The sequence below is a fragment of the Puntigrus tetrazona genome, unplaced genomic scaffold, assembly GCF_018831695.1.
Source record: "Puntigrus tetrazona isolate hp1 unplaced genomic scaffold, ASM1883169v1 S000000754, whole genome shotgun sequence".
Taxonomy (NCBI): Eukaryota; Metazoa; Chordata; class Actinopteri; order Cypriniformes; family Cyprinidae; genus Puntigrus; species Puntigrus tetrazona.
The window spans coordinates 142,501-165,000 of NW_025048363.1; the positions used below are offsets into that span (position 1 = coordinate 142,501).

General features: G+C 40.0%; 1 protein-coding gene and 1 pseudogene across 1 annotated transcript; both read left to right on the forward strand.

Annotated features, from left to right (window-relative positions):
- The window catches only part of LOC122335328, a 142,100-nt pseudogene extending 126,636 nt beyond the window's left edge, over positions 1-15,464 (forward strand).
- A 1,664-nt stretch (positions 15,465-17,128) lies between these two features.
- On the forward strand, positions 17,129-19,784 carry LOC122335329 (frizzled-1-like). The gene has a single exon (XM_043233160.1). The coding sequence runs from the start codon at positions 17,433-17,435 to the stop codon at positions 19,056-19,058; it is 1,626 nt and encodes a 541-aa protein (XP_043089095.1). The 5' UTR covers positions 17,129-17,432; the 3' UTR covers positions 19,059-19,784.
- Positions 19,785-22,500: the final 2,716 nt, after the last annotated feature.

Here is a 22,500-nt window from a genome sequence, read left to right on the forward strand (position 1 = left end):
AGCCTTTAAAACGCATCACGTGATGCCGGTTGAAGACGAGCGTTTATGAACTACTCGTCCCATGATGCACTGCACATGACGGACTCAAAACATGATGTCATCGTGACCTTTCCAGGCGTCTGAGAGCCGGTTCTCACTGCGCGGCCATCTGCGGTGTGTGTGTGTGTGTGTGTGTGTTCGTATCAGGTCTCTTCTGCCACGCTTCATTTCCCCGGCTCATGCCCCATTAGTCAGATCCCAGAATGCTCTGCACACACACATATGGCTCAGGGTTCAATTAAAGGCTGATTATGCAAAGGAGCGCTGCAGTTTCTCCCTGTAATTTCCATCTATTAATTCATCCCTCAGATGAAATGCGATCTGTCTCACATACAGGACTAGCGTAGTGCTAGCGTAGCCTCAGACAACAAGAAATCAATATTGACACTTGAGTGAATCTCGAGTCACATATTTACTTTTTAATATAACATGCAATATTTACCTTTTTGAACTGGTGCTTTTTATGTGATGCAGCATTTTTTTTTTTATGTGATGAAGCAATTTTTATTTACAGAAATAGTACTTTTATTATTGTTTTAAGTATATTTTATATGCATTAATATTAATTATAAAATATGAATATATTATATATATTATATATATATATATATATAAAATGTGCGTTTGTGTTTTTGAATGTAGTAAATTTTTAACTAAAAATATATTTTTAGTTTTAAGAATATTTGAATGAAATTTAATTTATGGGTTTAAATATAATAAAAAAATTATGTAAAGAGGTGTATTTGTCAAAATGTAATTGAAAATATATTAACAATAATAAAAATACAACTTGTATATATTATATTTTTTTATCATTTATACAGTACAATATGATATATTTAAAGAATTGTAAAAATCTATAAATAATAAAAAATATTATACGTAATAATACAATAAAATATAATTAAAAAAATTATCTTTACAATAAACATGCAGTAGCTGACTCTTTTCGATATATATATATATAATTATTTTATTGATTTATTTTTTGTCACGTTTGAGTAATGTTTGATCCCTGAGCGCTGAATCCTGTCTAGTCTGGTCAGATCTGTTCTCTAGCCTGTTTCTGGTGATCTGGGGATGTCTTGGTTTAGCTCAGTCTCTGAATAGGATGTTTAAGACACAGTAAGCGCTCTTCGGCGGCCCTCCTGCTTGGGTTTGCACTTCGTGTCTTTTTCGAGCATTCCTTCCATTCTGTTGGGTTCAGTTGCACGTAGCGGCCAAAACGCTCCTCCTCTTTTTTTGTGTCCTGCGGCCAGGCGTCTCTGTTTCCCTCCCCGGCAGACGGCCCGTCGTTTCCACTAATGAAGTGACACCACAGCGGCCACAAGCACGCAGCCGAGCCCTAATCACACGCTTGAGAGAGAGAGCTTCCAGAGGCCGGAGAACGAGCACGCATTCTTGACCGCTGGCTCTTTCTGATACGTGAAGCATGCGCTCGTGCATAAAAGCATAAAAGCCAAATACATACCTGCAGATCTAACTGAAAGAACGCCACATTTTCAGCTTTATTTCAACTGAGCCAACATCAAACTTTATAATCTCTTTTTGTCCCAGAGGTAATGTACAGTGCACTTCAGAACTAGGCAAAGGAGACTTTTGGAAAATATGAATAAAATAGATAAACATTAAGTATAGATTAACGTAAGGACACTATGTTTTATTGAATCAGAAATGAATTAATTTAGACATAAATACTAGATCTGCTTAACCCTGTGAAGCCCGGCATTGGAAATAGTAGACAGAATTATTATTGTTTCAAAACTGGACGGTTTAGATTCAATATTTTTTTATTAATCTTCTATAGGGTGAATAAACTAAATGTGCAATAATTCGGTGTAAATCAGTGATTTAAATACATGGTCTCTGTATTTGCAATAATATATCTTTATTATATGTAAATATTTTTATTAAACAAAACGTAACTCTTTTTTCTTAAATATATACGTGTGTGTGTGTGTGTGTGTGTGTGTGTGTGTGCGTACTTATTAATGCTTTCAAACAATTATTTGCATCCAAGAATAAGGTTATGCGTGTGTGCTATGTTTATTTATTATGTATGTATTTTGAAAGCATTTAAATGTAAATGCATTTATGTGTTTCTTTTCTTATATTCGATATTATATTTAGTATGTAAACACATGCATGCGTATTCATATATATGCAATACACAAATATGTAAATCACTTGATTAATCATCTGGCTTCAGTAATCGATGGAGGTTATTTTAATGCGTTTTGACCGAGAACTGATTTTTGCTGATGTTGTGCTCCAAGCGCACTTCGTATGGACTCTGAAAGATAATGCAGTGAGTGTGTGTGTGTGTGTGTGTGTGTGTGTGTGTGTGTGTGTAGACGGAGGCGCTCTGAGGTGTGTTTGTGTTTGATGTGGGATCCAGGAGAGACGCCCGAGGCTGGGCTGAGCGTCAGATCCTGCTCGCTCTTGATCTGCTTCAGTCGGGCGTCTCTGACCGGAACGACCGCGTGTTTGTTTGCTTCGGCTGAGGGCCGCTTTCTGACGCGCAAAACAGAGGCTTGAGGGAACGTACAGAACAATCGATCGATCAAACCGTCCCGAGTCAACAGAGCTAACGCTTCTTGCGGCTCACTGGACACAAACGGTCTTTATATTTCAGACGTTGCCGCTCAATGTTATTTCTGGTAGTTTTAAAACATTACTTCAGACCTGTGTTCTGGATTGTTCACTTTCACTGACTTTTACAGTAAATGTTCAGAAAGATTGTGTATCTTCAGTCAGATGCAAACAGCTGTAGCCAACTGTATTTTAATTAGCTTTTTCGGTCAATGTCTCCACGGGGAGATCTTATCAGGTCATTAATGCTTACACTATCATTGGTATAAAGCTCTGATCCCACAAACAGTATCTGGAAACGCCTTGGAAACCACTCAAGCACAGTAGTAACCGCATAGCAACACCCTGGAAACCACTCAAGCACAGTAGTAACCGCATAGCAACACCCTATTAACTGCATAGAAACGCCCTGGAAACCACCCAAACACAGTAGTATCTGCAAAGCAATGCCTTAGAAACCACCCAAACACACTAGTAGCTGCATAGCAACACCCTGGAAACCACTCAATCACAGTAGTAACCACATAGCAACACCCTGGAAACCACTCAATCACAGTAGTAACCGCATAGCAACACCCTGGAAACCACTCAAGCACAGAAGTAACCGCATAACAACACCCTTGAAATCATTTAAACACCCTAGTAACTGCATAGAAACACCCTGGAAACCACTCAAGCACAGTAGTAACCGCATAGCAACACCCTAGTAACTGCATAGAAACGTCCTGGAAACCACCCAAACACAGTAGTATCCGCAAAGCAATGCCTTAGAAACCACCCAAACACACTAGTAGCTGCATAGCAACACCCTGGAAACCACTCAAGCACAGAAGTAACCGCATGACAACACCCTGGAAATCACTGAAACACCCTTGTAATTGCATAGAAATGCCCTGGAAACCACCCAAACACCGTAGTAACCGCATGACAACGCCTTAGAAACCACTCAAACACACTAGTAGCTGCAAAGAAATGTCCTGAAAACCACCCAAACTCAGTACTAACCGCATAGCAACACCTTGGAAACCACTAAAACACAGAAGTAACCGCATAACAACACCCTGGAAATCACTCAAATACCCTAGTAACTGCATAGAAACGCCCTGGAAACCACTCAAACACAGTAGTAACTGCATAGCAACACCCTGGAAACCACTCAAGCACAGAAGTAACCGCATAACAACACCCTGGAAATCACTCAAATACCCTAGTAACTGCATAGAAACACCCTGGAAACCACTCAAGCACAGTAGAAACCGCATAGCAACACTCTAGAAACCACTCAAACTCACTAGCAACTCCATAGAAATGCCCTGGAAATCACCCAAACATGGTAGTAAACGCAAAGCAATGCCTTTGAAACCACTCAAACACCCTAGTAACCACATAGCGACACCCTAGAAGCCACTCAAACACACTAATAACTGCATAGAAACACCCTAGCAACCGCATGGCAGAAATCAGGCTGTGTGTGGGCCGCTCCGCTGCTGTAGTGTAGTGTTTCTGAAGGTCTGCTGTGAGCAGCACTGATTGTTTCGTCAGCGGGGGATCTTTATATTCCTCCGTCGCTCCGTCCTGTACGTCAGTGGGAATTTCCCAGACTTTGAACAGGGAACTTTTACAGATCTATAGGCAGCTTTAGTGTAGGGCATGGAAAAAAGAAGCTTTCAGCTGTTCTCACAGAGAGTGTCTCTAATGCTTGAGCTGCTGTACGTTCTACTGATTCAAGTATTGTGAATCTAAAAGTGATTCATTTGTGCGTCTTGTGCAGGCATTTTACTCAATGTATTTATATATATATATATATATGTATATTTTTTTTTGCATGATTTTATATATATATATACAGACGTGGACAAAATTGTTGGTACCCTTTGGTCAATGAAAGAAAAAGTCACAATGGTCACAGAAATAACTGTTATCTGACAAAAGTAATAATAAATAAAAATTCTATAAATGTTAACCAATGAAAGTCAGACATTGTTTTTCAACCATGCTTCAACAGAATTATTTAAAATAATAAACTCACGAAACAGGCATGGACAAAAATGATGGTACCCTAGAAAACACTGAAAATAATGTGACCAAAGGGACATGTTAATTCAAGGTGTGTCCACTAATTAGCATCACAGGTGTCTACAACCTTGTAATCAGCCATTGGGCCTATATATATGGCTCCAGGTAATCACTGTGTTGTTTGGTGATATGGTGTGTACCACACTCGACATGGACCAGAGGAAGCAAAGGAAAGAGTTGTCTCAAGAGATCAGAAAGAAAATTATAGACAAGCATGTTAAAGGTAAAGGCTATAAGACCATCTCCAAGCAACTAGATGTTCCTGTGACTACAGTTGCACATATTATTCAGAAGTTTAAGATCCATGGGACTGTAGCCAACCTCCTGGACGTGGCAGCAGGAGGAAAATTGATGACAAATCTAAGAGACGGATAATCCGAATGGTAACAAAAGAGCCTAGAAAGACTTCTAAAGAGATTCAAGGTGAACTTCATGCTCAAGGAACATCAGTGTCAGATCGCACCATCCGTCGTTGTTTGAGCCAAAGTGGACTACATGGGAGACGACCAAGGAGGACACCATTGTTGAAAACGAATCATAAAAAAGCAAGACTGGAATATGCCAAACTACATGTTGACAAGCCACAAAGCTTCTGGGAGAATGTCCTGTGGACAGATGAGACAAAAATCGAAGTTTTTGCCAAGGCACATCAGCTGTATGTTCACAGACGAAAAAATGAAGCATATCAAGAAAAGAACACTGTCCCTACTGTGAAACATGGAGGAGGCTCTGTTATGTTCTGGGGCTGCTTTGCTGCGTCTGGCACAGGGTGTCTTGAATCTGTGCAGGGTACAATGAAATCTCAAGACTATCAAGGAATTCTAGAGAGAAATGTACTAGCCAGTGTCAGAAAGCTTGGTCTCAGTCGCAGGTCATGGGTCTTGCAACAGGACAATGACCCAAAACACACCGCTAAAAACACCCAAGAATGGCTAAGAGGAAAAAATTGGACTATTGTAAAGTGGCCTTCTATGAGCCCTGACCTCAATCCTATTGAGCATCTTTGGAAGGAGCTGAAACATGCAGTCTGGAAAAGGCACCCTTCAAACCGGACACAACTGGAGCAGTTTGCTCATGAGGAGTGGGCCAAAATACCTGCTGAGAGGTGCAGAAGTCTCATTGACAGTTACAGGAAGCGTTTGATTGCAGTGATTGCCTCAAAAGGTTGCGCAACAAAATATTAAGTTAGGGTACCATCATTTTTGTCCAGGTCTGTTTCATGAGTTTATTTTTTTAATAATTCTGTTGAAGCATGGTTGAAAAACAATGTCTGACTTTCATTGGTTAACATTTATAGAATTTTATTTATTATTACTTTTGTCAGATTAAAGTTATTTCTGTGACCATTGTGAGTTTTTCTTTCATTGACCAAAGGGTACCAACAATTTTGTCCACGTCTGTATATATATATATATTTTTTTTTTTTTTTTTTTTTTTTTTTGCATGATTATATATATATATATATATATATACACACACATTTTTTTGCATGATTATATATACTGTATATATATATATATATATATATATATATATATATATATATATATATATATATATATATATATATATATATATATATATATATATATATATATATATATATATAATAATCAAAAAAAAATGTTGGAGTGAAATATGGACAGAGATGTTTTCAGTCAGGTCACAAGCTTTCCCATAGTGCATCTGTGAGACATCAGATCCAGTCACGCTCACTTTCTGTTTTATTAGATTTTATGTTGCTGTTTTTTTTTTTTTAGTTTAAGGCAACATTTCAAATGTTGTTTTTTTATATTAAACATTTTCCTCTAATATCTGAATTATCTTTTATTTAACTTTTTAATTTTTGCTGGGTTTTTTTTTTCAATTTGAGTTGCTATTTTTTATTTCATTAAAAAAATTATCATAACTTTTTATTTCTTATTTCACTTTTTGACTGCTTCACTTTAAACCTGGTATAATCATTTCAAATGTTTCTATTTTATTGAGTCTGGTATCAGCCGTGATGATATTTATTATAGAGTAAATCCTCCCGGCACTCCATCGACAAGAGCCGCTAATCCTCACACGTTTATTATGATGAAGCCAGGACATTCATGTAACGTCTGCCGTGTGCGCATGCGGCTTTATGATTGATCCAGAATGAAGCGCTGCTCTTACTCCAACAACCAGAAAACAACTAACCAACTAACTGAGCTTCACGTGACTTAAATATAGGGCTCTAGTCATATGAATAAACAGCATGAATTTTATTTTGGAATTTGAAAAATATTTTAATAATTTTAAATAATTAAAAAAATAATTGTAATAATTTTAAATAATTGTAAAAATAGACTTATTTCAGTTTTAATTTTAGTCATTTTAGTACTCTTAAATTTCTTTTTTTAGGTTCATTACTGACATTTTTGTGACGGTTAAATATTGAACAAGGATGCAAGCATTTTTGTTTTAAACAATAAGTTTAAAGGATAAGTTTAAGTTTAATATTTATATTTTATTTAAAGCTTTGAAATGGATTAGTTTTTTTGTTATTTAAGTAATACGTCATTTTATTCGTTATTTTGATGCTGTGTTTAGCTTTTTAGTCATTTCGTTACGCCGTCATTTTCAAGTTTTTTTTTTTTTTACTTTAGTTTTAGTGTCGTTGTGATTTTATTTATTAGTTTTGTCTTTTTAAATATTTATATTCAACATTATATCTAACTTTTTCATTTCAGTTTTTAAATGTATTTTCAATTCATTTTTGTTCTATTTTTTTTTCAGTGCTTCAACTTAAACTTACTTTAACAAGGCAGAACTTTACATTTTTACTAGCTTTTGTTGTTTTGCTGTCTCCGTTCACTTTTTATATTAAAGAAAACGGCAGCATTAATATTTTGTTTAACAGACAGGGGGAAAGAAATCATATTTTAAACATGAAATAACACCGTTGTCCTTCCTGGAATAAAGAAATGTTCATATGATTTCAAGTCACGGGCATAGCGTGGCAATTCCTGGCTCGACCAATCGCGTGAGTCCGGGGGCGGGACTTTCCGTCAGCCTGGCCAATCGCAGTGGAGTTTGTGAAACGGCTTATTTTCAGCGGTGTTTGGTGACTCTAAGCGAGGATTTTAACAAGCTGTTTAGTTGAAAGGTTTAATCCACTGCCTTCACAATAAAGCTGTCAGTAGTGAGGAGCTCTTTATTGGCTTTCATAGCAGCGATGGTCATTAAAATGAATCTGAAGAGCGCTGACGTGCTGGAGTCACGTCCTGGCCCGGACGCAGCATTCCTGCGCATTTAATGACTGGAAACTTTTCAGCGCTTTAAATCCTCGCTTTTAATTAAATTTGCACTTTTAAGAAAATGGAAAGTAATCCAAGTGTGTTCATTAAAGCGATTGGAAATCTTTCGGGTGTGTGTGTGTGTGTGCGCGCCGTTTAATGGTGGTCTGACTCACTTCATTACACGCTTTGAGACGTGACGGGGTCAGAGGTCACGCAGGGGGCCCGTCTGCTGGCTCCGGACTATAGGAGCCCTTCTCCTCATTGTGTTTGTTAAATCGGTCAGAGACCTTCTGCAGGCATCTAAATGGACGCTCTTGGTCCTGAGCTGATTACATATACTTGACAGATATTCATTTCGGTCTAACTCGATCGACTTTCGGCGTCTTTAGGTTTGCGTGTCGTTTCTGGCAGCACCAGCAGAAGGACTGGTAAAATGATGGTTTTCAAACATGTTTCCTTGTCTGTCAGATTCATCGTTTGTTTAAAACTAAAACTATGTTTTTATTCTCTCGACTCACGCGAAGCTTCAATAAAATATAAAAATTACGTCGAATACAAGCTAACAAATAGAGTAGTAATGAAACTACCAAATGAATAAATAGCTTTATTTGTATCTCAGTTTTAGCAAAAAATGTCTGTTCAATGAATAAATGACGGAAGCACAAAGAGTGACTAAAACCTGCACTAAAAGGAAAATATCACCCGAGCATTGAAAGAAGTTCAAAATGTTAATAAATGCTAGTAACACTAAACGAAAAGGCTAAAACTATAACATGAAGCAAAATATAATTCAGTTTTAAGAAATATGAATTATTTGGAATGACGTTCAATTAAATCAGAATTATTGAGACAAATATTATCGCTTGAATATTTATATGATCTAATAATAATTATTACTTAATCATCACTTAAAAATCTATTAGAGGTGTATCTAACTGCATTTTTTATGCATTTTTCAGTTAATAAGTGCATTAAATATGAACTGATTAAAGGAATGTTGCTATTTTTTGCATTATTTTTGATCTATTGCAATCTATTGCTATTTGCAATCTATTTTATTCTTCTTTTATTAAAATGGTTTTCCTTTTTATTTTTTAATGCACAGTGTATATGTATACTAAAAACGGCTCAAGTTTAATATCAGTATCATTGATGAATATCTATTTAGCGGCCAGCTTTCAGTGGATGTAGTTTTATGAGGTTGCAGTGGGATGGTGTGTTACTGAGTTGGTCGATTTCCTCTCACACACACACACACACACACACACACACACACACACACACGCTCGCTTTGGGCTCTTGATAAAGGCAGCGTCCTTCCATGATCTCTGATTTCTGGCTCACACACTTGCAAATCCTCCAGGAACGTTTTTCCAAAGGCATGGATTGAAATCAAGTGGGGGAAGGGCAACAAAGAAAGGAAGAAAATCTGAAACGAGAGAGTAAGAAAGAGAATAACAGACTGCCAGAGAGAGAGCGAGCGAGCGAGGTCGGACACACTGAGACGCATGCATTATTTATTAGCAGTATGGTCAATGGGGAAAAAAAGAGGAAGATTAGCCGAGAAACAAGCGAGCCGGATCTGCCCTTCCTCACACACACACACACACACACACACACACACACACACACACTCCTCTGCGACCCATCATCCTCCTCAGCAGAGCAGTGAAGCTGCTTTAAAGATGCACTTCATTTAATATAGTTTAGACAAAAACGCTACGAGTGATTAATATAGAAATGAGCTAAGACACATCGGTTCATAGATGCATGAAGACCTGAATCAGATCTTTAGTATTACTACGTTTTCTGAATTGTTTAAATATGCAAACAAAGTATTGTCTTATTAGATGTTGCATAGATTTCCAGAAGACTGATCTGAACATTGGCTACATTGTAAAATGTTTTACGAATAAAATGTGGTATAAATGCAAATAATATATGAACAAAATGGGAATAAAACTAAAGTTTGGTGCATGTAAGTGCTGCTGAAGTGGAGAAAGAAACTCATCTTTAAAGACATGAATGGTCATTGATGCACAAGTAGATAAAGCGTCGTGAAATAAAGCCTTGAATGTGTATTTTGGATGTTTTCTTTCCATTAGCCTGAAACAACACACTACGGAAAGCCAGACAGGCCAAAGACTTCAACTACGGTTCCTTAAAGTGCACATCAAAACTGACGGTGAATGTTTTTGTCTCTCTTCTTTTTTTTTTCAGGTTGGCGCTGTCAGCCTTCAAGACGGAAAAAGGACAAAGAGGAGAACGGCGGGAGCGGCTCTTCATGTTTATTTAAATAATTTCATTTTCTGGCTGGTTTGACCTTCCATGTGGGGCTGAGAGCAGTTCAGTCAAATCTGAGTTCTACCATCAGGAGCGACGTCCGGGCTTCAAAAGGCAATTCATACGAACTGTTTGTGTATGTAGCTACCTATATACGAATGTTTGTACAGTTAAATATGTGTCTATTCGAGCGAACAAACCAAATGCCCTCCTGCGCACAATCGAGCGTTATCGAGACCAAGCTGGCATTTCACATTTCCTGCAATCTTCCACATTGGTACAGTCCAGCTGCGCTCCCAATAACAATAATAATCACAATAATAACTAAGGATGCACCGACGTATCGGCCGATAATCAAGCCATCAACCGATAATCTTAAAAATGCCTGATTTCCTGCCAATCAGAAGGCGGTGGAAAAACATGTCAGACAGAAACTTGTTTTGGATTTAGGACGGTCAACGTTAAAGCAGTAATAATGCATTAACGCAACACTGTTGAAACGCAACTAGTTTAATCCCAGTTGACAAATCCAGCTCCCATTATTAGCATTACCCGTCCTATCCAGTAATCGCTTTGTTACTTTTGGAAAAAAAGTAACATTTTTCAAATCATGTACTTTTTATTACCAAACGCAAACAATAAATGCTGTTTGACGCTCTTAAATGTGGCATGATGTATTGCTGTAGTGCTTAGGTTTAAAGGACGGTGCTGAGGCTTTATTTTTGAACGAACGTCTGAAGGGGTTGAAAGATATAGTACAACCTCCCGAAATGTATCACGTCGCATGTAATCACGCATTTAGCATTTAACTAAAAGAAAAACACCAAACATTAATGTTGCACATACGTCAGGAAAGTTAAAGACTAGAGTGAGTTTATTTACTGTTCGTTGTGTTTATTTTCATGAAGATTTTTATGAAAATGTAATATTTTTTTTTGTTTACATATAGCATGTAAACATTTTGTTCATTTTAAGATCCAATGTTATGTACCAAATGAAAGGATCCCTGCATATGTTTTCTTATTGGATTAAGCATTTTTATACATATTCCAAATAATTGGTTATCAATTTCAGCACTTATCATTCTGAATGAACATTATCGGCAGATATCATTATTTAGAATCATATCTGCCTATACTGATTACTCATAATCACATCATATCGGCAGATATCATTTTTACTAATCAGTAATTGGTATCTGCAGATATAATTCTGAATAATCACTTATCGATATACATAGATATCATTCCAAATAATCAGCTATCATGATTGGTATCAGCAGATATCATTCTGAATAATCATTATTGATATCGGCAGATTTTCCGAACAATCGGCTAAAAAATCAGTATAAGCAATGTCATTATAAATAATCGTAACTGCATCGGCAGATATCATTTAGAATGATCAACTATCGGTATCGGCAGATAATCGGCTAGCAGTATCAGCAGATATCGTTCCAAAAAATCACTATAAGCAGATGTCATTATAATCGTAACTGTACCGGCAGATATCATTCGGAATGATCAGCTATCGTTATCGTTATCGGCAGATAATCGGCTAGCAGTATCAGCAGATATCATTCTGAATAATCATTGATATCGGCAGATTTTCCGAACAATCGGCTAAGAAATCAGTATAAGCAATGTCATTATAAATAATCGTAACTGCATCGGCAGATATCATTTAGAATAATCAACTATCGTTATCGTTATCGGCAGATAATCGGCTAGCAGTATCAGCAGATATCATTCTGAATAATCATTGATATCGGCAGATTTTTCGAACAATCGGCTAAGAAATCAGTCTAAGCAATGTCATTATAAATAATCGTAACTGTATCGGCAGATATGATTTAGAATAATCAACTATCGTATCGGCAGATAATCGGCTAGCAGTATCAGCAGATATCGTTCCAAAAAATCACCATAAGCAGATGTCATTATAATCGTAACTGTATCGGCAGATATCATTCTGAATAATCAACTATCGTTATTGTTATCGGCAGATAATCGGCTAGCAGTATCAGCAGATATCGTTCTGAATAATCATTACTGATATCGGCAGATATTCTGAACAATCGGCTAAGATGTCAGCTATGAAATGTAGTATCGGTGCATCCCTAGTACTGACGGTGCACATTCACTCACTGCAGGGACTGCGCTAAAGCAATGAACACCATCACTAACGGTCTCGTGTACGTCTGTGTGCGTGTACATGTGCGTTGAGTGTTAAATACAGGCAATACGCTTGCACTGGTGCTACTGTGCATGAGAAAGAAATTCACTCGTCCACGTTTGGAAATGAACCTGTTATCCCTCTTCCATCCGAAGGCCCATGACAATCTTAGAATGAATTGCACTCACTAACTGATCACTAAAACGCTTCGAACTGTTAGAGGATGTTCGCGCAAGACCTGCTGTTTTTTGTTTTTTAATTGTCTGTCTGTGAAAAACAAAATTCGGTGGAAAAAATTAAATTCTCATACGTTTAACAACGTTCACAAGAACATATATTCACACTTACCATTTTATTTTTTTGTGTTATTGTGTATAGTTTCCTAAAACTCAAAGCATGCCACTTCCAACAGCGGCATCATGGTCATGGTCATAGCATACATTTCTTCAAGTGAAAAGTAATCATTTATTTTAGGTCTTAAACCATGATCAAAACTGAAACTGGTAAGATTGAAAGGTTTCATTTGAAACACATTTGACCTTAAATAAGATGAAAAAAATCATGCAATTAAAAAAAAAAAGCAGGTACATATTATAAGGATAAATGCAATCCTTTAGCTTTTCAAACTGAAGTGTTGATGAAGCTGTAACGTCTCAGACATCTTGGAGATGGAGTTAGATCGGAAGAACCTTCTCAAAGTGCACTACTTTCCCGGCCTGTGTGTAAAGAACACTAATACTGCTCTTCCTCTAATAATACGTAATAATATAATCTCCATTTGGGTACGGTATTTTCTCGTTCTGTCCGTTCGTTAAATATCAATGGATTTTGCTTTCTAAGAGTGCAAGAGCTAATTGAACAATAGCAATGTTTGGCTCTGCACTGTTAACAGATCCAATGAAGAAGCAACATGACTTTGTACAGTAACACACCCGTTTAGCAACAGATTATTTCATAAATCAGAAACGAATGGATGACGTCCCCAGTGACACGGCTTTTTGGATGTCTTGTTTCAGCTTTAGTCCTAATGCTGTGACTAACAGTCAGGACTAGTTAAAGAGTAATGACGTTTAGGGGCTTTAAAAGGTCGACGCTTACCGCGAATGCACTTTTCAACATGTTTGCGCAACATTCCAGCTTATAAGGTGGTGTTTTTTACCTGTAGATTCGGTCAGGCCACGTACTCACACATAACCTGATGATTAGTCGTAATCCTGAATTTGACTTGATTACCAGCGGTCTAACCTGTTCGTGTTTGCTGCTCCAGACAAAAAAAGAATAAAGACATTAATGTAGTTTAACACCCGAATCGCTAAAAGAGTCACGCAGATTAAATAACAGGAAATTAAAATACGGTGGGAAAAAGTCAAGTCAGCCATTTGATTGTTTTCCAGTGCAAATATTCCTGAACATTTATTTGAGGTGCATACAATTTATTAAATAATTTAAAAAATAAATAAACTCGTGTGCCCTTTAAATTACGTTTTCGCTTCTCTTACCTCATTGGTTGGTATTTTCATGCGAGCCTGTTTACAGAAAAAAAATGCAATAAAATAGTCAATTACAAGATATAAACTCTTTTATATAATAAATATAAACTTCAATCTAAAAGATGCGGAATTCTGAATTTATATCTGGCTATTTTTACTTTTATCAAATTTAGAGAAAATTGAGACACAAATCTTTCTATGTTTTTATTCTACGGCAGACTCCTGTATTTTATTTAAAAAAATTTTTTTCATTTTTGTTCGATTTTTCAGGAAACAAAACTTAACACCTAAGCACTTTGATTCTTGTACTGGAAAACAAAACGGGTGTTGGTGAAAGGGAGTGAGTCCCGAATCAATCTGCAGTGTGAACGTGGCCTTTATTCAACAAACCGTTTTATACTCGCGTATTATCAGAAAACGATTCTGTGTAAACGACGACTAACCCAAACCTGCTGCCGGACTCCAGCCAGTACGAGCAGCCCAATAATAATCTCCATGCGACGCGCGTGAAACGTGTGAGAGCGCCCCCTGGCTTCCCGGAGGTCGCCGCTTAGGCTGCATTTCATCGCGTGCACACCCTCCCTTTTTTGCAAGGAAAAGGAACGCAGAACAGTAATAATAAACAATACTTGCACATTTAGCACTGTGACGAACACAAAAAAGACGGCGCTTGCTTCAAAGCTGATGATTTTTAGAAACCCGTTTCCGCCAATGAGTGAAAATAAAAAACGGTAATGGCAACCTTTATCAACTAAATTGCGCGATTGAACTATAAACCAAATGGTCAATTATATCCAACTTTATTAGTGACTTTAAGTGTCCCAGTGCTGACTTTTCTCGCAATCCTGACTTCATAAAACGCGATCGTGAGTTTCTACCGTGCAATTCCGAAAAAAACAAAAACGGTAAAAAAGTTTATCTTACAATAATGGCCGTTTTAATCTCGCAATTCAGCCGTTTTTCTGAGCTCCGGAGACAAATCGAATCGCAAGTTGGCGAATGCTTTTTTAAAAGTAGTTGTTTTTTTTTTAATTCGGCGGCAGAAAGGGGCTTCTATAGTGAATAAAGCGATATCTAAATGTAAATCTACCATGAAAAGGCAACAGCTTTCTATTCCCGGTTTGCTCTGCTATGGAATGTGCTGTTATTCTCAATTCATCTGTGAATATTTAATCTTTTTGTAATCTTTGTTATATACTAGGCTGTATATACAGTATATATAAGGAGGTTGATGGTTCATATCCGTATATAATCCGCTCGGGAAACATGCATCCGCTGTGCTGAACACTGAACCTGTGTTTTCGCTTCACTCGCCTATATCTAGCTTTCTTTTTTGTAAGATGCACTGAAATAACGCAGACTTTTGACGAGACGTGGAACTGGTCACTTTATAACGGACGAAACGTAGACTATATTAGAGTAGGGATTGCATTATTTGTTAGAAACCTGTATGTAATGTTATTATGGAAGATGTAATGTCCTTCTGTAAATGTTGTTTATTGTTGTTTTACCTGAAATGAATAAAGTTTATTAATGCTTCAAACGAGCTACTGTTTTGATGCTAAAGGTCAAAGAAGAAAATGCAAAGAACTTCTGAAATCAATTGATTGTTTGCACAAAAGGGGCTTTTTTTATGAACTGTTCAAAATGGTCTTTCCAAGTACTGCTCACTGAAAGCTTCTTTGAGGATCAACCAAACGAAACCTTTGGCGGCCTGTATTTTTAACGCAACGCTAAAAGGGTTTTACTCTTTCAGGTTTGACCCGTCCAGCCTATCAGGGGATCATTCCCTAGAAATGCACCGAAATGAAATCCTCTAAAGCGATTCTGTTTCTCAAGCAGTAGTTCACGACCAGACCCACTGGAACATGGCAGAATGAAATCTTTGCTCGGGCAGAAGTTGCTTTGTATTCAGCCTGTATCCAGACTCTTAGTGAAGGCTGTCTTTACATTCCCCTGTCAGAGCAAATCATGTTCCTCTGGTTTCTCCTACAGACACTCCCGGCAGCCAATAGGAGCGCAGCACTCAGGGCTGCATGTTAGGGGCCGTCTCTGTTTTCTTCCTCTGTTTTGCGCTGAGCTGGATGGGTAAGCCCTTTTAACTCTTCTTTAAAAAGACGTCCAGGGTGCGATTCTACAACGAACTTCGACCCCTCGGTGAATCTATATCAAAGCTTACAACATGCCATATCACTAAACAGCATCCCATATGTGTGTCTTTACATGCACATGCATTATTGTGAGCGGAAAGTCACTTATTTGGTGTACTGGCGAGCCTGGGAAAGTTAACGTTATTGTTATTATTATTAAATATGACTGTTCGGTAAATGAGATAAGCAGCGTTATCCTTAAAAATTGTTCGCTGTATTCTGTAAGTGCACTGTAAAAATGATTATTGGATTATTGGAGTGTTTAGAAACAATTGCATCTCGATCTTTCCGCTTCTAAATGTCACATTGCCCGAAGCTCATTTTTAATCGTTTGCTTAACTTTATAAAGTTGAATTCAGCAAATGCAAAGTGTCTGCCAATGAAATTTCTTTTCTTGTACTCGTTATTTTAATATCTACCTAAAGTTAGCAGACGTTAAGTGCATTAAACCCGGTTAATAACTAGAGAATGTAGAAAGAACGCGAAATGCATTTTAGTCTATTTTGAGCACGGTTGGTTTTCCGCTGAATTGATGTTGATGGAAACGTCGCTCGATGCATATCACATCGGTAAAGTTAGCGTTTAAAATGCATTCAATTCAAGTCTAAGAACAAATGTGCAATGACCATGAAAACGAGATTGCATCTAATTTTATATTGATAAAACATATATACATATATATATACACACACACACATATATATATATATATATATATATATATATATATATATATATATATATATATATATATATATATATATATTACTCGGGCAAAATAAGTCTAAAAACATTTTAGAAATGCAAAGAGATCTCGCACTTATATTTGTTCTATGACGTCAGCAGAGATGAAGGTTACAAACCGCGAACATTAAAAGAACGTTTAAAGAACGTAAAGCAAAACCCCACATTTTCTATTAGCAAAAGGTACGTTGCGTCGGTAAAGTTATCAGATGAAACGCATCACGCTCAGCGAGCCCCATGAACGTTAGAAGAACGTAAAAGAACGCAAAACGAACCGCGCGCGAACGAAATGCCGACGCTCCCTAACGCGAGCCATCTGTCCGTAAAGCCCCTCCCGCGCTTCTCTTATGAACAGCAGACAGCAGGGCGCCTGGAAACAGGTTTGAACAGCTCGCAGAAACTCTGACACGACACGCCGCGACTCTTTATCCGCCTCTCGCGCGCTCGCGTGCTGATCTCCTCCGCGCGTCTCGCGATCCGCGTCCGGGGCGCAGCCGCACTTTCCCAAAAGTTTCCGCGCAACGATTTGCCGGGATACATCGACAGAGGGAGCCGGGGGGGACGAGCAGCGCTGGCTGGCGAGCTGGCTGTGAGGAGACACACCGCAGAAGGAAAGTATGGCCGCGCACGGTGCGTCCGCGCTCTTCCTGCTCGCCCTCGGAACACTGGGAGCGAGCGCGCAGTACGGGGAGCGCGGCATGTCCGTTCCGGAGCACGGCTTCTGCCAGCCCATCACCATCCCCCTGTGCACGGACATCGCGTACAACGAGACCATCATGCCCAACCTCCTCGGCCACACGAACCAGGAGGACGCGGGGCTGGAGGTGCACCAGTTCTACCCGCTCGTTAAAGTGCAGTGCTCGCCGGACCTCAAGTTCTTCCTGTGCTCCATGTACGCGCCGGTTTGCACGGTGCTGGAGCAGGCGCTGCCCCCGTGCCGTTCCCTGTGCGAGCGCGCGCGTCAAGGCTGCGAGGCGCTCATGAACAAATTCGGCTTCCAGTGGCCGGAGAGCCTCGCGTGCGAGCTGTTCCCGGTGCACGGCGACGAGCTGTGCGTGGGGCAGAACACGTCCGAGCGGAGCGCGCCCGTCAACCCGACCCCGGACGCGACCCAAGCGACGCCCGAGCACCCCAGGAAGGGGCGTTTCAGGTGCCCGAGCTCGCTGAAGGTCCCGCCGTACCTCAACTACCGCTTCATGGGCGAGGAGAACTGCGGCGCGCCGTGCGAGCCCAAGAAACTCCACGGGATGATGTACTTCAGCGAGGACGAGCAGAAGTTTGCGCGCATTTGGATCGGCATCTGGTCGGTGTTGTGCTGCGCGTCGACTTTGTTCACAGTCTTGACTTACTTGGTGGACATGAAGCGCTTTAGTTACCCGGAAAGACCCATTATATTCCTTTCCGGGTGCTACACGATGGTCTCCATCGCCTACATCGCCGGATTCCTGATGGAAGACAAGGTGGTTTGCAACGAGCAGTTCGACAACGAGTTCAGGACGGTGGTGCAAGGCACCAAAAAGGAAAGTTGCACCATCCTGTTCATGATGCTCTACTTCTTCAGCATGGCCAGCTCCATCTGGTGGGTCATCCTCGCGCTCACTTGGTTCCTCGCGGCCGGCATGAAATGGGGTCACGAGGCCATCGAAGCGAATTCGCAGTACTTCCATCTGGCGGCGTGGGCAGTGCCGGCCATCAAGACCATCACCATCCTCGCCGTGGGGCAGGTGGACGGGGACGTGCTCAGCGGCGTCTGCTACGTGGGCATCAACAGCGTGGAAGCGTTGCGCGGGTTCCTGCTCGCGCCGCTCTTCGTCTATCTGTTCATCGGCACTTCGTTCCTGCTGGCGGGCTTCGTGTCTCTGTTCCGCATCAGGACCATCATGAAGCACGACGGCACCAAGACGGAGAAGCTGGAGAAGCTGATGGTGCGCATCGGCATTTTCAGCGTGCTCTACACGGTTCCGGCCACCATCGTGATCGCGTGCTACTTCTACGAGCAGGCCTTTCGGGATCAGTGGGAGCAGACGTGGAGCGCGCAAACGTGCAAAACGTACGCGGTGCCGTGCCCCGCGCACAACCCGCAGGTGAACCCGGATTTCACGGTGTTCATGATCAAGTACCTGATGACCCTGATCGTGGGCATCACGTCCGGGTTCTGGATATGGTCTGGAAAGACGCTGAACTCGTGGAGGAAGTTCTACACGAGACTGGCGAACAGCAAGCAGGGAGAAACTACGGTGTGATTTCTTTTTCCTTTTTTTTCTTGTCCGATGGAGAACACTGTTTCGCGTTGTACATAAACGTTGCGATTTTTGTAAGTATATATTTGTATTTAAATCTCGCTTGGATGTTCTGTTTTTTTTTTGTTTTTAAATCAAAGGACTTTTTTTGGGACGCGCCGTATCGTTTTGGAGATTATTTAAGCTTTTCTCGTGGATTATTCTGGGTGGGGATCTGTTTTTTTACGCCTGTGTCTTTTTTAACGACGTCGGTATTTCCACGGGCGAATATTCAAACGTTTTACATGCAAATGATGCAGAAAATTACGACGATGATGATGATGATGATGATGATGATAACGCGCGTGTGAATTGTGCGCCCAGCACTTATGAATCGAGCTTTAAATGAAAGCTTTGGGAGTGAGATCAGATCAGGATGTTTTCTGGAGGCTGAGACTAGGCTCTAGAAGAAAGACTGGCCCGGTCTCAGGCTGTTTTAAGATGTAAACTCAAGTGCCTTTTTCAGTTCGCTCGCGTTTAACTCCAAGGAACTTCAGCGTGTCATGAACTCTGGTGGTTCGTGTTCTCCTTCGGCTCTTTTGCACAGAAGTACCTCTAAACATACAGCTAGAACAGGACGGACGGTGTTTGCAATGCACTTCTCAAATAGTTCGACGTCTGTGTTGGTTTCGTTACTAAGACTTTCTGATGCGTGTGTGTGTGTGTGTGTGTGTGTGTGTGTGTGTGTGTGTGTGTGTAAAAAAAATCTACCAGCAGGCCTCTCAACTGGCTTTTCAGATCGTTTTAATCAGCGCTGTTAAACGGCGATTCTGTTCACGTAATATCTGCGCGCGCTGTCTATATTTATTACGCGTATATAAATGCACGCGCATACAGTGTACAATTTGAAAAGATTTGCATGTATATATTCATGTCATTTATATTATATATAAAGGTAATATATACATATACAAAACAAATTTTCTTGAATATATATATACACGTGCGCGTGCATTTATAAAACACGTAATAAATACACGCATACTTTGGATGTGACTTTTCCGAGAATATCGGTCCGTGCTCTGGTTATCGGCATCAAAGTAAGTCATTTAAAACCCCACACCACTTTGATGCCTGTCTTGGTGTGTAAACTAATCCATGAATGTGACGTAGGCGTTTTGGCGCGCGCGGTGCGTGGAGCTGTACACCGATATATATCGGCGATATTGTGCTCTTTTTAAACGATCCGCAGCGATAATCACGCCGGCTCGTCGCGTGCATCACTTCCTAAACCTACCAGCAGGTCCGTTAATGGATAATGCGATTTGTTGTCAGATATTTTTAAGTATTTTTCTGTCTTTATCGGTATCGGCTAATAAACCCCTCCCCCCTCATCGCGCGCGCTGCATAAGAAGAATTCACAGCATCCCGTTCAGACTTCTTCAGGGTTTGTTGTGTCATCACGTGCCCTTTACTGAACCTCAGATCATGTTGATTCTCGATTGTTTACGGCAGTCATCTCACGCGAATGAATGTTTTTGTTTCCCAAAGGAATCCGTGTTTAAGGTCATTACGGAAAGCACCGGTAGATAGAGGCCTGCTCTTCAGCTGTGTTCTTATGAGACCCGTCTGCATGGATCTGAGATGTATTTAATCACGCTGGCGTCGAAGCCTATATTACGGTTTTTCTACACCGGTGACGTCTGTTACTTTCTTCTTTCTCATACTTCTGCTTGTGATACTATTAAATAAAAAAAACCTTTATATTTATAGACAATAGTTTATATATTATTCACTTCTTTAAAGAATAAACTTCACATTTTTACAAAACGCTCTTTTGTTACGGCGAGTGAGTCTGTTTTGATGGCTGATGGTTTTTCTGTCACTTATCTTTCACTTGTTGTTATTTAATGATATTTGTGTTTTCAGTAACGTCGTTTTAGCCAATGACTGCCTGACCTCGATTATTAAAAGAACAGTTCGCCCCAAAAAAATCAAATGTGCACGACGTCATAACTTGCTCTGCAGTGAATGGGTGCCGTCGTGTCTGATAAAAACACCCCAGATCAAACCAATCCAGCATTAAGATGTTTTTAACTCTTAACAAAGCTCAAAAAAGAGGTGTTTCGAAAGCCGCCGTGCAGATTTCTCTCCTGATTCAGACCAGAACGCTTCGTCGCCGCATTAAGTTAAAAAGGAGCGTTTGTCTTCTCCAGACGTTGGACCGGAGCGCTGTGGGTTATTCCCATGTTTTTATCAGACTCTCGTTCCGACGGCACCCATTCACATCCGATGCAGAGACGCGTTTCTCCAAAACACGAACTCCTCCCAATCTGAGCGCATTTCAGGTTTTTTTGGCGAGCTGTTCCTTTGCGTAACGCGCGGATGAATGAGCATGAAGCCAGACGTCTAAAAGCGAGACTTAAATGCCGCTCGGTCGTATTGTGGAGCGTTTACCGTGACCGTGGTGTTGTGTAATTCAGGGCAGACTGGCCGCAGGTTATTTGAGTTATTCAAACAGACCTTAGATGCTCATTGTCCTCTGAAGTGTGTGAGATGAACAGGTCCGGTCCTGCTCTCCGACTCGTTTCAACACGCAGCTTCAAAGCCTTGCTGACCGGATACGACCGGCTGTGTGTTAAACACCGAGGAGAAGTCTTCAAGAGAGGTCCGGTGCTGGAAAGACCGTGCTTCTTTCAATTGCTCGTAAATCTCTCGTTTTCACCAAATCTTGGATTCAGTCTTTTTCGCGTTTAGGCCTCATCGATTGATCTCCAGCCCGAATCATCCACAAATAACGCTTTAAACAGTGAAGTCTACAACTAAAACGAATGCAAACCTGACACCTGTGTTGCTGTGGACCGGTCCTTTTTAACTAAATAAAGCGCTGAAGGTATGTGTTCGTTAACTAAAGTGTGGAGAATGACGTGATAAAACTTCAAAACTCTGATTTCCAGGAACGAGGTTCTGGTCTGGACCCGAGGGTGAACTCTTCCTTTAATCTGTTAACGTATAAACGGCGTGAATGCACGAATGAATTAGCCCGTGCATTTTAAAACAGAAGGGCAAAAAAGTCACGGAACTGAGCGAAATCGTGAAAAAGTGACGGAAACGGCACTGAAATATTTTGTTAGTTGATATCCCTCAGCTATTCGTCTGCCAGATCGGAGATAATCATGTTCTTAATTAATACGCTGCACAAAAAGAAAGCTTTTTTCCGTCTCGTGGCGCCGGGTCGTTCTCGAGCGATTCGTTCTTTTTGAATGAATCTTTAGCGAGTCGTCTCGGGGAGTGATTCGTTCGTTCGTTCGCGCATGCGCAGCATCCGTACTGGGATTAGTTCTTTTTTTTTACTGAAATTATTTCTGTTTAGCTAAAATTACACTTATTCACTTATTTTTTCTGAAAACAAGACCATTTTGAGGTACTCCGGATACTTGAAGCGAGACAGAACGTAAGAAAAGCC